The sequence below is a fragment of the Bombus pascuorum genome, chromosome 1 (assembly GCF_905332965.1).
Source record: "Bombus pascuorum chromosome 1, iyBomPasc1.1, whole genome shotgun sequence".
Taxonomy (NCBI): Eukaryota; Metazoa; Arthropoda; class Insecta; order Hymenoptera; family Apidae; genus Bombus; species Bombus pascuorum.
This window is the reverse complement of record NC_083488.1, coordinates 13173157-13186591: the sequence shown is the minus strand read 5'-3', so window position 1 is coordinate 13186591 and position 13435 is coordinate 13173157. Positions and strand designations below refer to the sequence as shown.

Below are 13435 nucleotides of genomic sequence, written 5' to 3'. Positions count from 1 at the left end.
CAAACCATCGAACAAATTCCACTCCGGCTCGTGTTTGTCGACGTTTTAAAAATCTTGGAGCATTGATCGGAAGCTGGCCACTTAAAAAACGACGACACTTTAATCTCATCCCACCTAAAGTGAGTGCTCACTGAAAACAACCTGCGAGACAGTATTCGATCCTTTCGTTCTGTGGCGTGGCAAGCTAAGAAGAAGTAAAGGAATCTTTATCGATTTTGCGCGGTCCCGCGGGAAATCGGCTAGCGTTCGAGTGATTCGTACAAGGCAATCTATACAAGAGAGGAAGCGACCATGCAGTGGAAGGTTTCCGTAACGTGAGTTTCGCGCCACTGCACGAAAGGGTTTGTCGAGTCGAAGACACAATTTTCCATTATATACTGGAGCACGGTAACCAACCACCCCTTATCATTGCCGCGCGTATTCCACAACGGCAACGGACAGCTGCTTTCTGCGGAGTAATGGAAAACAAACAAGGGAAATATCGCGCGTATACAGCTCGGCCATTACTCCCTCACGTTGTTTCTTCCGACTCTCTACCCCTGTTTCACGTCTCTTTTTCACCGTCTACGTCTCTTTGCTTGTTTTTCTCCACGTTCCTGATCGAACGGTTTAAAGTTGATTTTATGCGAGATGCCCTGGCCATATCGTAAATTTCGGCAGGCGGTTCAGCGGGCAAACGAACAGCAGTCGTGTGCTCCAGTGCATCGTTCTCTTCAGATAGCAGGATTTTTATTATCCGTTGCTTTCATTCTCTTTCTTTTTTTGCGCAGTCGAATCATAAAGGGGAATCAGATAAACGCTAACGCCAACGCGCAATCGCTGTTTGTAATATCCGGTGAACGTTCGCGCCAGAACTCCCTGATTTGTGACCATCGTTTCAAATTTTCGGAAAAGCGACACCGTTTTAAAGGAGGGAAGGAATCGAGAAAGGTTTGTATCGATTATATGACCATTTTCTCTGCTCACGCAAATATGCGACGCGTGTGTTCCACTGGTAATAATGCCATTTATCAATTGTGGAAGCGTATAGGAAATCAGTGTACGTAATTAATTAATTAATTAATTAATTAGAATGATCGCAATTAAACGTGATCAGGCCGCGTTTAAACTGTGCTGTTAATTACGACAAAATGTATTACTTATTCCTGAACAAATGCAGTAAATGTAAAAGTAAACCCTTGTTATTACTCTTTTACGTGCTAATGGTAGAATTTATCCAGGGGATAAGATATTCACGTTGGCGAAAATACTTTTGAAGTTCGACCTGTCGAACGATATACATGTAAAACAGATATCTATCTGGAAGATAGTTATGGCCTTTGAAACGTTCTGGGAGAAATTTCTGCTCGTAAAGCGTACGAGTTCATCTCGCCGCAACGATAGCGATCAGCGAATACGTTCCGAAATTTCGATAGTTGGGGAGACCGCGAGAGATCTCGATCGCTATACGACAAAGACAATCACCGTTACGAAACAGTAATGAACACGCGTTTAATGTACCATCGAAAGTTGTTAATTCTCGTCGTCGATCCATTGTTTGAGAATACTGACCTGCATAGCAAATATACACGACTTTATCGATGAAACAAGTTGTTAGCGTTTAACACGCTCTTCGATAAACAGCACTTTTTCCATCAGTCTTTCATGAAACGGTGAAAACCGAAAGTGTTTATCCATGGCTCGTTTTGCCAGCGTTATTCACGCGGCCGAACGTTTTAACGGTGATTAATTAAGCATGCATTTACTAACTGGTCCCTCGCCGATTACAGAAAGAACCGCGCTAATATTATGAAACGCTTTTTAATGGAGCTAGCGGGAGTAGCCGGCACACCGACCGACGCGAATAATGTTTGGTTATTACACATGGGGTGGTAATTATGTGAAAAGTGTTTCAACGTGGCAGAAATCCAGCAATAAAGAACTAATTTCCAGCTTAACCTACCTTGGCTCAGCCAACTGTCAATTACGACGTGTTGTAATAAACCTTTGGTCACGGTCGCAATCGGCTTTTCGGTCGCCTGCAATTTCTTTCGCACGTTTCTCCTATAATCGTCCTTTTACTTCGACTTTCTGCGAAATATCGTACGATCGTCGTGAAAAGTAAGGAAATCGTTCTTTTCGCTTTAGCTTGCTCGTAATACCTCGAATTTATTGTTGTGAAAAGAGTTATGTCTAAAGCAGACAACGTTTAAATACTTTGCTGTTACTGTTTGTATGTTGCATGGAAAAAACTACGACAAATAAAATTGTTTTCAATACTCGACGCGAATATCATCGATGTCGAATAACAAATAAATACGGTGAAATTCACTCAATGGCAAATTACTTATGGATACTTGCACGTGCTCGCTTTAAATAGGATGTTAAAGAGACCGACGTCTGGTTGAAATCCCGTTGAACCTCGAGCACGTAGAATGCACTGGAACCGCAGACAATTCAATCAAACCTTGTGTATACATGACAGTATCTACTTGAGCATACCATCCTATATTACAACCTCCGATAGCCACGGTACATGGCGCACTTGAGTATTCACGATTTCATAAACATCGACATAAAAACTTCACGTAACAGTTTTCTCGGAAAACAAGTATTATGCTAATTTTGTTTAACGTCACTAATTTACATTTTCTGTTCCTTATTTTGTCGAGCTTTATTGGTCAACAATGAAAGAATACGTTTATAAAATTCTTTGTTTCGAGCTCAGTTTACAACGTTCTTTTTGGTAAAAATATCACGAGATATTAATATTCACGCGCTGCCACGTTCGCGCGATTACAGGGTCAGCTTGTACGTACACGCGTGGGGTAATCAAGCGCAAATGCATGGAACAACCCGGTGGTTCTAGTTGAGAAAGAGGATGGTAGGGTATACGAACGCGAATTGTGCGCAGACGATACGCGCGCTCGCTCGGCAAACGCTCAGAGGAAAATTTTTTATAATGGATGTTATGTTCCATCCGCCTGTGTAAACGGCGAAAACCATTCTATCCCCCGGAGAGCGCTTAACATGTCTCGTACGCACAGGTGAGAACCATCAAGTCTCGCACATTCGTTTATTCGTCGCTTGTGTATGCGTCTCCTCGGGATAAGAATTTCAACAACGACGGCCCTTATATTTATATGCAACGAAATTCCCCAGCCTGTGGAATAAGCACGCCGAATAAATTTTCCAAACCCTTTGCTACCGTCTCTATGCAATACAGCCTGTCTCGGAATCAAATTAATATAAGAGAACAAGGAAACGCCGTCCACGGGAAACAGATCCGCGAGATAAGTTGTGGAAACATAACATCGCCAACGCTAATTTATATGATCGCGTTTAATGACCCTTTCATCGACGCTCTCATTTCTCTACTGTGTCTCGAGAAAATTTACTGATACAGTTAGAAACAAGGGAAATAGAAGTTTATCCTTTTACTTCACAATTTTCCACTATTATGTTTTCTTATAGAAAGGAGTAATGATAAAATTTATTTTATTTTTAATTTAGGATATATAAGAAATTTACCTTCACAGATCTTTCAATTGAATCTAATTTTCATATGTATTCCATCGGAACTTTAAATGGAAATTACCTGAAAGAAAATAGTGGCGATAATGGCAAAGAAATTAGTAATCGGAAGGAAAGCGTGAAAGAATCAATTCCGACTAATTAAATCTCAACGATCCATAAATTCCGGGACGTCATTAGCAATGGGAGACGATCGAAATCGAGTGGATCCGGAGACGATGAAGGGGATGAGCGAGACGTGGCCGGCATTGCAATGCGGAGAACGCGAGCGAGTCGTACGATTTGCAGTCGTTGCACGGTGCATCGTTGCGTCGAGCCGCGTCACGTCGTCGATCGGCCACGACGACACGCCGCACGATGGAGAACCGTGGGACGGAAGCAATTAGCAATTAAAATCGGGGGCTCGGCGATTGATCGGTCTAGCATGATACCATGCTGTCCCACGGGCCAATCGACTCTTGGATTATAATTACGGGCGCTAATTGCGTGGCACCTGTCCCCGTTCATTCCTTCCTCTCCTCTTCTACCGATGAGCAGCCGTGTGATTAGTACTCGACAGGGCGGCTTAAAATGTTCCAAGAATTTCATTTCCGTCACCGACATTTTCTTTCCGTTATTCGGTGATTAATTGACCTATAACGAAACTTAAGAATATCGAAGGCAAGCAGAGAAAGAAAAGTAAGGGAAGCCAGCGATACAACAATGTTCCAAGTAACAACATGATAGTTCTGATGAAACCGTGTAACCAACTGCAAAAGATCAAACGCGCATACGATTGAGCGTGGAACGCGTGCTTTCTGCAGGCTGCTTTAATTAAACGATTCGAGCAAAGCGATTTCTTTAATATGTTCGAGGATGTCGTTTGAACCAAGAGATTCGATGGTCGGGATGAAAGCGAATTCTGCTCTCTTGATTCGTCTGGTGCGTTTCGATGCTCCAGGTGTACGATGGACATGCGGTAAATGAAAAGAGCCCTGGCATCATGGAATTCTAATAAACGTTCGACCGCGATAGCTAACTCGCAAAACGAAATTCCAGGGGGAACGGCTGAATTCGTGCCACGACCATGAACGCGTAACGAATACATGCGCCCCTATCTATCCCTGTTTGTTCTCCCTTTTGCTCTCTTTCTCACCCTATCTCGGAGCCAATATTCTCGCGCAGAAATGATAAAGCTCGCACCGCCATGAAATATAGGTACAGGAAAATATATATTTTGTAACCGAACTCACGTCGTTTTGAGCGAAGGTCGGCGTAATTGGCCCATCACTGGCTTCCCATTTGTCGGCGATGCGGATCGTCTCCGCCGTTTTCTGCTGCACCGATTTTGACTCATCGAGCAGCGTCAGCTCGTAAAACTCCTGGATATCTGCAACAGTCCGCAAAGCGTCATGTCAAATTAATGCGTCCTTTTTATTGACGTTTACGATAGCGTCCTTTGATTTCAAGCCCTAAACACATTTATACAATATACATGTATCGCCTTTTATAGTGAAATTTGACATTCGATGGTTTAATGTATTATGTATGTTCCATGCATACACACACTATAAATACAGTGTATTGATTTAACATTCAATATAGTAAGATACATGTATTCTAGTATATTTGACGCAGACGTGGATCTGTAATAACGCTTGGTGATATTATCAAGAAAACATTAAAGAAAAAAGTAAATATAAAGTATTCAAGTAAATTATTCACTAAATAATCAGGATGTAAACATTCATAATATTCTCATATTAGTTTTCCTTCGTCCGTATTCAACCCACGTTCGTTAAGCTAATATTTTACCCGAAAACGTAGTCGCATAATTTTCAGCAGAGTTCCAAGAGCTCTTCATGACCCTAATCAATTTTCCTTGAGGTTGCACGTCGTTCGAGGACGAAACCGAAAATATAATACCGACGACGACGAGTCTACGCGGATCCTTTGTAGCCGGAGTACGATCGTATTTCCTTAGTACAACATTTAGCCACTATGGTCTCTTGGGTAGACTGTCGATAGACAAGACATAGATCAAATGACAATAATTTCATTAATTAATTTATCCAAGGGAATATATTATGAATAGGAGGATAAAAGGAAGTCAGTTGATTAGCCAGACGTGACATATTACAACGAATAATGGAAATGTTACAAAAAGAATTTTGAAGAAACAAGAGAGACAAAAAAAGGTACAATTTTATTAATTTTGAAACAACTGTTTAAACAGATCATTTTATACTGTAGAGGGAAACAATGATCAATGCTGAATGTCTCGTAGCAACAAGAAACAAGTAAGAAACTGTGATTTAGTTTCATTAGCTCTCACCGTCTATATCGTTGGGTTAAAATTATTCTACGGATAGTATGTTTATTTAGGTTGTTCAAGTGTATATTGTCAGTAGTTAAACTTAATTATGGTTAGTTTGGTATTATATCTGATAATATTGGTGTATAACGTAATGACATAACTCTGAAATTAACTCCTGAAATTACTCACGAGAGACCAACTAACAAGTGACACTCCTGAGGCCGATACTTCAAGGTAAGTACTTGCCAAGTGTCGATTTATTAATCCTTTGAGCACGCTTCGAATTCATTTTAAGGACCTTGAATAACATTTAACTTCAGGAAATTCAACTGTAACTTCGTAATTTTATACAGAAACATTTGTCACATCTTATGTAACCTTTTAAATAATCTCTTATGAATTAGTCGGCTTAGGAAATTATTTGGACGTCAAAGGAAAAATAATAGGAATAATACCTTGAAAAAAAGTAGCAGAAAATAGTTGGAAAACATTTTCCTCAACATTTTCTTAGATAAAAAAATTTAAACTGAACTCGCGACCACACGTTGCTACGTGTTAAACATCAAAGGTACCGCTTGTTGTTCGCCGCGAAAAATTCTATGACTTTAATTAACGTCACGACTTTTTGTCGTTGCGAACAGCAACCGTCCTTAAAATGCTACCTAGATCCTCTAATTTTTCGTTTTAATTCACATTTAATGGCATTTTCTCCGCGCTCTCCAAACCCCACCGACGAAAGAGCGTGTCGTTGCCACTATTTATGCAACCAACAGGAATCTTTCTCCTCAGCTTCTCGGGGAAAACAGCTTGTAACTGGCTACGGAGTTGAGTACTCGAGAAACTATATTTCGAAGTCGTTCTCGAGAGCTTTTTTCAAACGGGTAAAACGTAAAATTGGACGTGATCTCAGGCGAATAGCAGCTCGTTCTCCCGCCGTATGCTTTCATATTCTCTATAATTATTGTGAAAATTTTTGTGGTTCGAATCTAAAAAAATTAGAGTGTGATTAGTATTTTAAATATTTTCCTTTGTTTCTCGCGAAAAACTTTCATATCGTGCAAGGTAATCAGTATTTACTTGCTCACATTTCTGTCATTGTTTCAGTTAAATAGCAGCACACAAAACAGAAGCTTGAACATGTTCCATGTAAGCCATTTAATACATAGAAAACAGTATTTCCCGGGTACTATACGAGCGACATATTCTATTTTTTTATTTGAATCCATTCATCCAATTTCAAAAGTTCGTCGAATGCAAGAGCGGAACATATTATATTTTCCGCTCAGGCATACAAATACATATGTATGTATGTGACATATATGTATATGTGTATATTGCTCGATTTCTCAAAAGTCGATATGAACTACGATTTCATTTCATGTCGACTGCGTTAGTGTTATTGCGTTATACATTTTCCAATAGCTTCCTGATTCCATCAGCATACAAACATGCATCAATCCGATCTGCTCGTATCGCTTTTTTCTTCCTTCTTTTCCTGTTCATGGCACGGGTTCGAAGGAGGGTCGTGGGATGTCTAAGTACTGCCAGGACATTTTCAATGCTAAACGCAAGAAATATCGAAAACTTATTTCAATCTCTCGTGCTCGTTTCCTTTTCAAACGGGCTCCGCAGTCAGGTATTTGGAACGGTATGTAAAACGCACAAGAATTCTCGTCGAAACTAATACCGCGCCTGGGAACAACTGCCATGTCAAGATTTATGCGCGACTTCATCCCTTTACCAGTACGATTTCAGGAAAAGAAACATTTACGGAAATTGAAATGCATTATGTAATTGTAACACAACAATGAGCCGATCAGGCAACAAGAGTTTGTCCACGATATAGATACTTTATGTGTGACAAAATTTCGATACACTCGATATACATGTGTTTACGGTAACCTCAATCTTTTGGAATTGCATAGAAGATATCTCGGAACTATACGGGTCTCTCTCAATACGAATAAATCGTAACAGTTTTACTTGCGAATTCTATACGTATATCAAAGTGGAAAGATACCTGTTTAACATACGTTTCATGAAAATTTCATAACATGATTTCATCGTGATTGCAATGATTTCTATATTCGCGTGTTTACATTGGTTTTGATGTCGAAACAAACAATGCGGCGAATGAAAACCAATGCGAACAATGTTACGAAGTACAATTTAGAGCATCGAATATTTAAATGTTTATACTGACATAATTAGATATTTCAACGGCACGTAACATAATCATGATGAACAGCTAATATTAATGTTGAATATTCATTCGATCAATTGATGGAAGTATGTCCGGTGTACGCGTTCGTTGTATGAATATTTTCTTGCCAATCGATGTTTCTCGAATTAAACGTTCAATTAGAGGATCCATCGTCCAGGGAACATTAAATCTGTATTTGGACATGTTCTCCATAAATCAACAGGTAAACGAAATCTTTTTACGGTATCGGGATATCACCGATGTTGAAATTACTGAATCATAACATTGAACGAAAGAAAAAGAGGTGAAAAACAAGAGTGTGCAACGACGATAAAAGGAATGTAACGAAGGATGAGAAACAAGAAAATAATAAAAACAATAAGAACACATGAGATTCGACAATTTTCTCAATGCGAGCAAACTTTTTCTGGCAAATCTTTTCTCCAGTGGTTTATTCCATGCGCATCCCAATTTCCGCGCAACAGTTATCAACCGCAAAGTAGTCGCAATGATAAAAGTTACAGGTACAGTAACTTTTCCATTATTTCTCTATGCACCGCCATTTTCTTCGTTATTTTGCCTTGCATTTTTTCTAATCTCCGACGTTTGCGCACCAAACTACGCTCGGATGGATTCGCCCTCATATGCGATGTATTTATCATCCCAACGTGTATTCAACAGTGAATTTCACGTGGTCCAGTTCGCCACAGTCCAGTCGTAATTCGCGAAAAAATCGCAATCTAATGTAAAAAATGTATTCCGACACAAGTTCTCTTTCGGACGCAGTCGTAGTTATTTTGTTCGAACTATTCTTCATTTGAAACATGGTCTCGTAAAAGTTTCAACAATGAGATTTTATGCGACAATTAAACGCGTAGCCGCTTCTTTGTAAAGGTTTCTTTATTGGTGAACGGAATACCTTTTGCATTTTCAACCAACCATTTTTCATTTTTCCAGCAGCAAGAAAAATAGAATAACGTTAGAACACTCATCGGAACTGTTTGTCTGTTATTTTTTTGTAATTCATTTCATTTTTTCAAAGAGAGAGAAACAGAGCATGAAAAATAAGCTTCTATCGACATTTTTGAAAATTAATTCCTGTTTTGACTTTGTATGACTTTGAATATTCTAAGTTGCTAAGATTTTTATCAATCCTCTTAATATACAACGGTTCTCGAAAGTATTTGAATATTTATAGAAATATTTTATGAATTTTTCAGATTTTACTAACTATAATCGCGACTATTGTGTCTCGTTATTGTGTTAATAAAATTTGGAGAAGTCCCATATAACAAAATATATCTATAAAAATATATATACATAATATTATGACAATCTTCGCTATTTAGTGAAAGACTTAAACGTTTCGAGAATTAACATCAAAATTATTCAAGTACCAAGTCTCAGGAAGTATTTTTAATGGCTTGGCCATTAACATGCTGCAATAAAAGGAAGAATGAAAAAGATGAAGGTGAGAGCCGACGGAAGACGGGACCAATAACTCCGTCTAACCGTTTAGTTACAAAATAATTTATAATTTGTTGTGGACTAGCGGCGTCGCGCATGAAAAAGCTATAACCACGTCGCCCATAGCGTTGCCTCGCGTTATCTCGATTTCCTTCGTTCCAGCTTTTTTTAACCGGCATCGTTTTACGCTCGCCGCTTCGCGGACAATGCCTCGACGGTGTGTGGAGATCAAGGGAGGCTGGGTGGCCGCGACTTCTACGTAAAGCGCGCACACAGAGCAAGCGTATCTCCTATGAACAGCCCCACGGCTGGTGTTAACGAGCTCCAGTTTATCGTCGCCGACGTCGTTGGCGTCTTCACGGCGCGCACACCAAGAACCACGGCTCTGAAGCTTCCGCCACACCGCACCGTGAAAATTACGTGGCATCGTTTAAAGTTCTGCCCTCGGTGGGCTAATGCGCCGATTACCAACCGCACCCGGGGACTATGAATCATGCAATAAACGTAAACTGACCCATGTATCGTGGATCACGACGTACACACTCTTGACTATAAGTTCATGGCCATCCACCACGCTTCTTATATAGATCGTAACACCTAGTGCTCAATAAGAATCCTTATACGTTTCCAGCTAATCCTATAAAAAAGTAAGCACAAGGACGTTAACAGTTTCGAGATTGTATGGAAATCTCGAATAAATGTCTATAATACGTTTTAGTGAAAGTTTAATTAACAGGGAAATTAAATAAAGAATAGTTCTATAGTCTTGTTGATTGTTTTAGTAGAAACATACATTGCAAGTATTTTGACAGAACGCGATGTAATGTTGAACGTAAGAAGCACGTTAGGTGTTTGAATCTTATAAAGAACAGTGTAACTTAAGAGCCTTTTAACATATTAAACGTGCTTTATATGCTTATTCGAGGTTTTTATTTAATTGTTTCGATGCATTATTCATTTTAATTTGAGATTTCGGGGTTTTTGATTGATCGATGAGTATCTCTGGTGAAAACAGTGATATAAGTAAATGTATGAAGAGTATAAGAGCATGGAAAATAAGATAGGTTTTAGAAAAAATCATATGAAGGATGTATCATAAAGTAAGAAAATATTATTGTGACAGTATTATTGTGATTTTTTTAACTTTTTCAGAAACTTTATGCTATAAAGCTAAACAAATTTTCTATAAAACTCGACGTTCCTCTCTTGATGTTTCACTTATTACTGAATTCATACCAACACTTTACGATACTACTGCAGGTATTGAATTTCAATAAACCAGACTGAGTCTGGTTTGACAAAGGGTATCGAAATCATGTTATAAGCTTTTGTTCCTCGGTAAAAGAACCAACTAAAAACAACAAGTTCGCATCTCGCTTGAAAGCGCGTCTTATTATTTCGCTCGACGATCGGTTGTGCCATTTCGTAGAAATAATGTTTTAAACAAGCTTGTCGTATTAAATACGAGCAAATTTGTCTGTGACTATGTTCAAACGATTTACGAGGAATCTTATTAATCCCCGCAAATGAGAAAACTTTGTTTAGGAGCGATTCTTTAAATTAATTGCCAGCCAGTCGGCGCAAAGGTTGCAATGGCAGTCGATTATTCTGTGAGGTACGGCAAAATTACGTGTCGTCGTTTCGAGCTATCCGATTCGATCAGAGCTTGATTCAAAGTCGAGTCGCAACGAGAGCTCTTCGTTCGTTAACCATTCTCACGTAATATCCTCCATGTTATTCCAGTGACATAATTATCCCGTTCAACCGCCAAGCGCCAGGGGGCGATTTTAGTTTGCCGAATCGGACGTAGACTCACATCTTATTCTTGGGATGAACTTCATCGTAAGTTTCGCAGCTTGTGGAGGAGCTGTGAGTTGCCAACTCGTCGGGAGTTGAAAATTACACACGTCTGGCGAGGAATACTGGCACAAAGGTCAGTTTGCCTATCTCGATAAGTAACGTTCAAAAAGAAAATATAAACTGATAATGTGACGAACTGTAATTAAAATCCGGCATCTATTGCATTTCTAAAGTTTAGATTGTTTCATAATAAAGTTTCACTATAAAGTTTGGATTGTTTTATAATAAATAAAATAGAAAGAAATAGATTTGCGGACAAGTAGTGCAGAAATATGGCATAAAAAAACCTAGACAGATATTAGGTCACTGTTGCTTGGTTCTGATAGGAGCACGAATACAGATAGATTTCATTCTCAATGGCTTTCCTCTCTTCCAACATTCCTTTTATTTCCTTCCTTTCCTGCCTTTTCTTCTGCTTCTCCCTCCCTTTTTTGGAATACGAAGAATGAAAAGGCTTTGTTCTGTGTAACTTTTGAATAGAGATCGAATTCTATTGTAAATTCTATTTAAGAATATAGATTTCAGTGCGGAGGGAATTCGAATTGAAACTCGAAGAGATCCGGCGACTTATCGACTTATCGCTTTGACAAACAAATTCTACCGGTTTTCTGGACACATTTGATGTTGATTACTAGACGTTCCTCCAAACACAAGAACAGACAAATTGAAACGTATTGACGAAGAGGAAGAGGCAGATGTGTGCAGAGCTTCGTGGAACTTTCTAGTTTGGAGGAGCAAGAATTGCAAGTGGTTTGAGGAACAGAAAGGATATGTAGGAACACAGAGGACGGAGAGCTGCAAAATTATTCTCACTCGCGGCCCTTTAGAATTTCCCACTAGTTTCCATCAAACGATCCGCAATTATCAACCGAAAGGGCTTTAGAACCACGACAAGAACCGCTCTCGATCCCACGGAGGATTTAATTCGCTTGTGCTCCTGAGAAACTGTCACCGAAGCAGAAAGATTCGCTTCCCATCGATTGTATTATGGGAACGTGACACTATATTCCAAATATTTACTTTAAAATTATAATCTTTCTGAAAGCTTCTAAAGTTTCTGAAAAACTCATTCTACATATTACGAGTTCCAGAATGAGACGCATCAACAACAACACACCATCTGTCAATAGCAAACAAACAAATTAGTTTGAAATCATTATATGGATTTTTTGGATTCTAAAGGGTCCATAGGTATTCGTAGAATTTTACATTACATAGGATTTGGATTCCACAGCATCCACAAGAATGCATAGAATTCCATACTTCATAGGATGTGGATTTCATAGAATGCAAAAAGTTAGAACTCTGTTCTCCTAGCCAAACTTTATCAAGGTAACGCAAATTACTTTCGAATTGCAAATTGATGGAAACGCAAATTGATTTCCAGTCGATGAATAATAAAACTAACAGGAATCAATCTACAATCGGTAAAGTGGTTCCGAAATTTTAGTTAATAATGCAGATACAAACAAAGAACCAATTTTTAACGACACTACGTTAATATCGCGTGACGTTCTTTATAAGCAATCTTCCCTAAGCTTTCCAAACATTTTTAAAATATCATCGTTATGCTTTAATACGGTATTAGAGCAGCAAAACAGCTTCAATACAAAAAAGAAAAAGAAAAAAAACGATGCATCGAAATAGATATTCAAGACATATACATATTCAAGAACACGGTATTAAAGTATAAAGGCGTAGCAGGCCTAATTTCGTGTCGTTTTATAACACTCTCGATCAGAGTAAGTGGCAGATCGCTTCCACACGCGGCGCAAGTCGAACCATGGCTGGTGTACCCAGAATGATCTTGTATGAATTTGCTGTCGTACACAGCAACGTCTAACGAACTAGTTCGTTGATTAGATTTGTAATTAGTTACAAATAGCTTACTCGTTGCTGGCGGCGTAGAACTGAGGAGAAGTCAAGAAAACGAGAATATTCGTGAACCTTATGAAGACGAGGGAAACACGACAGTCTCTGAGAGAGACACTGGAACTAAAGAGCCGAAGGTAATACGTAGAACCAACGCCAGGTGAGCTCTACCAGTACAAAGGATAGGTCTGGGAACAAATTGTACAGATGTTTGTGCGTGCACG

General features: G+C 39.1%; 1 protein-coding gene across 17 annotated transcripts in view; it reads right to left on the bottom strand.

Moving 5' to 3' along the window:
- LOC132905038 (disks large 1 tumor suppressor protein) overlaps positions 1-13435 on the bottom strand; it is a 523073-nt gene that overhangs the window by 244756 nt on the left and 264882 nt on the right. For all 17 annotated transcript variants that reach the window (XM_060956036.1, XM_060956063.1, XM_060956045.1 and 14 more), the window contains one exon: positions 4746-4882. In XM_060956036.1, the coding sequence (XP_060812019.1) occupies positions 4746-4882 (137 nt within the window). The remainder of the gene's footprint in view (positions 1-4745; positions 4883-13435) is intronic.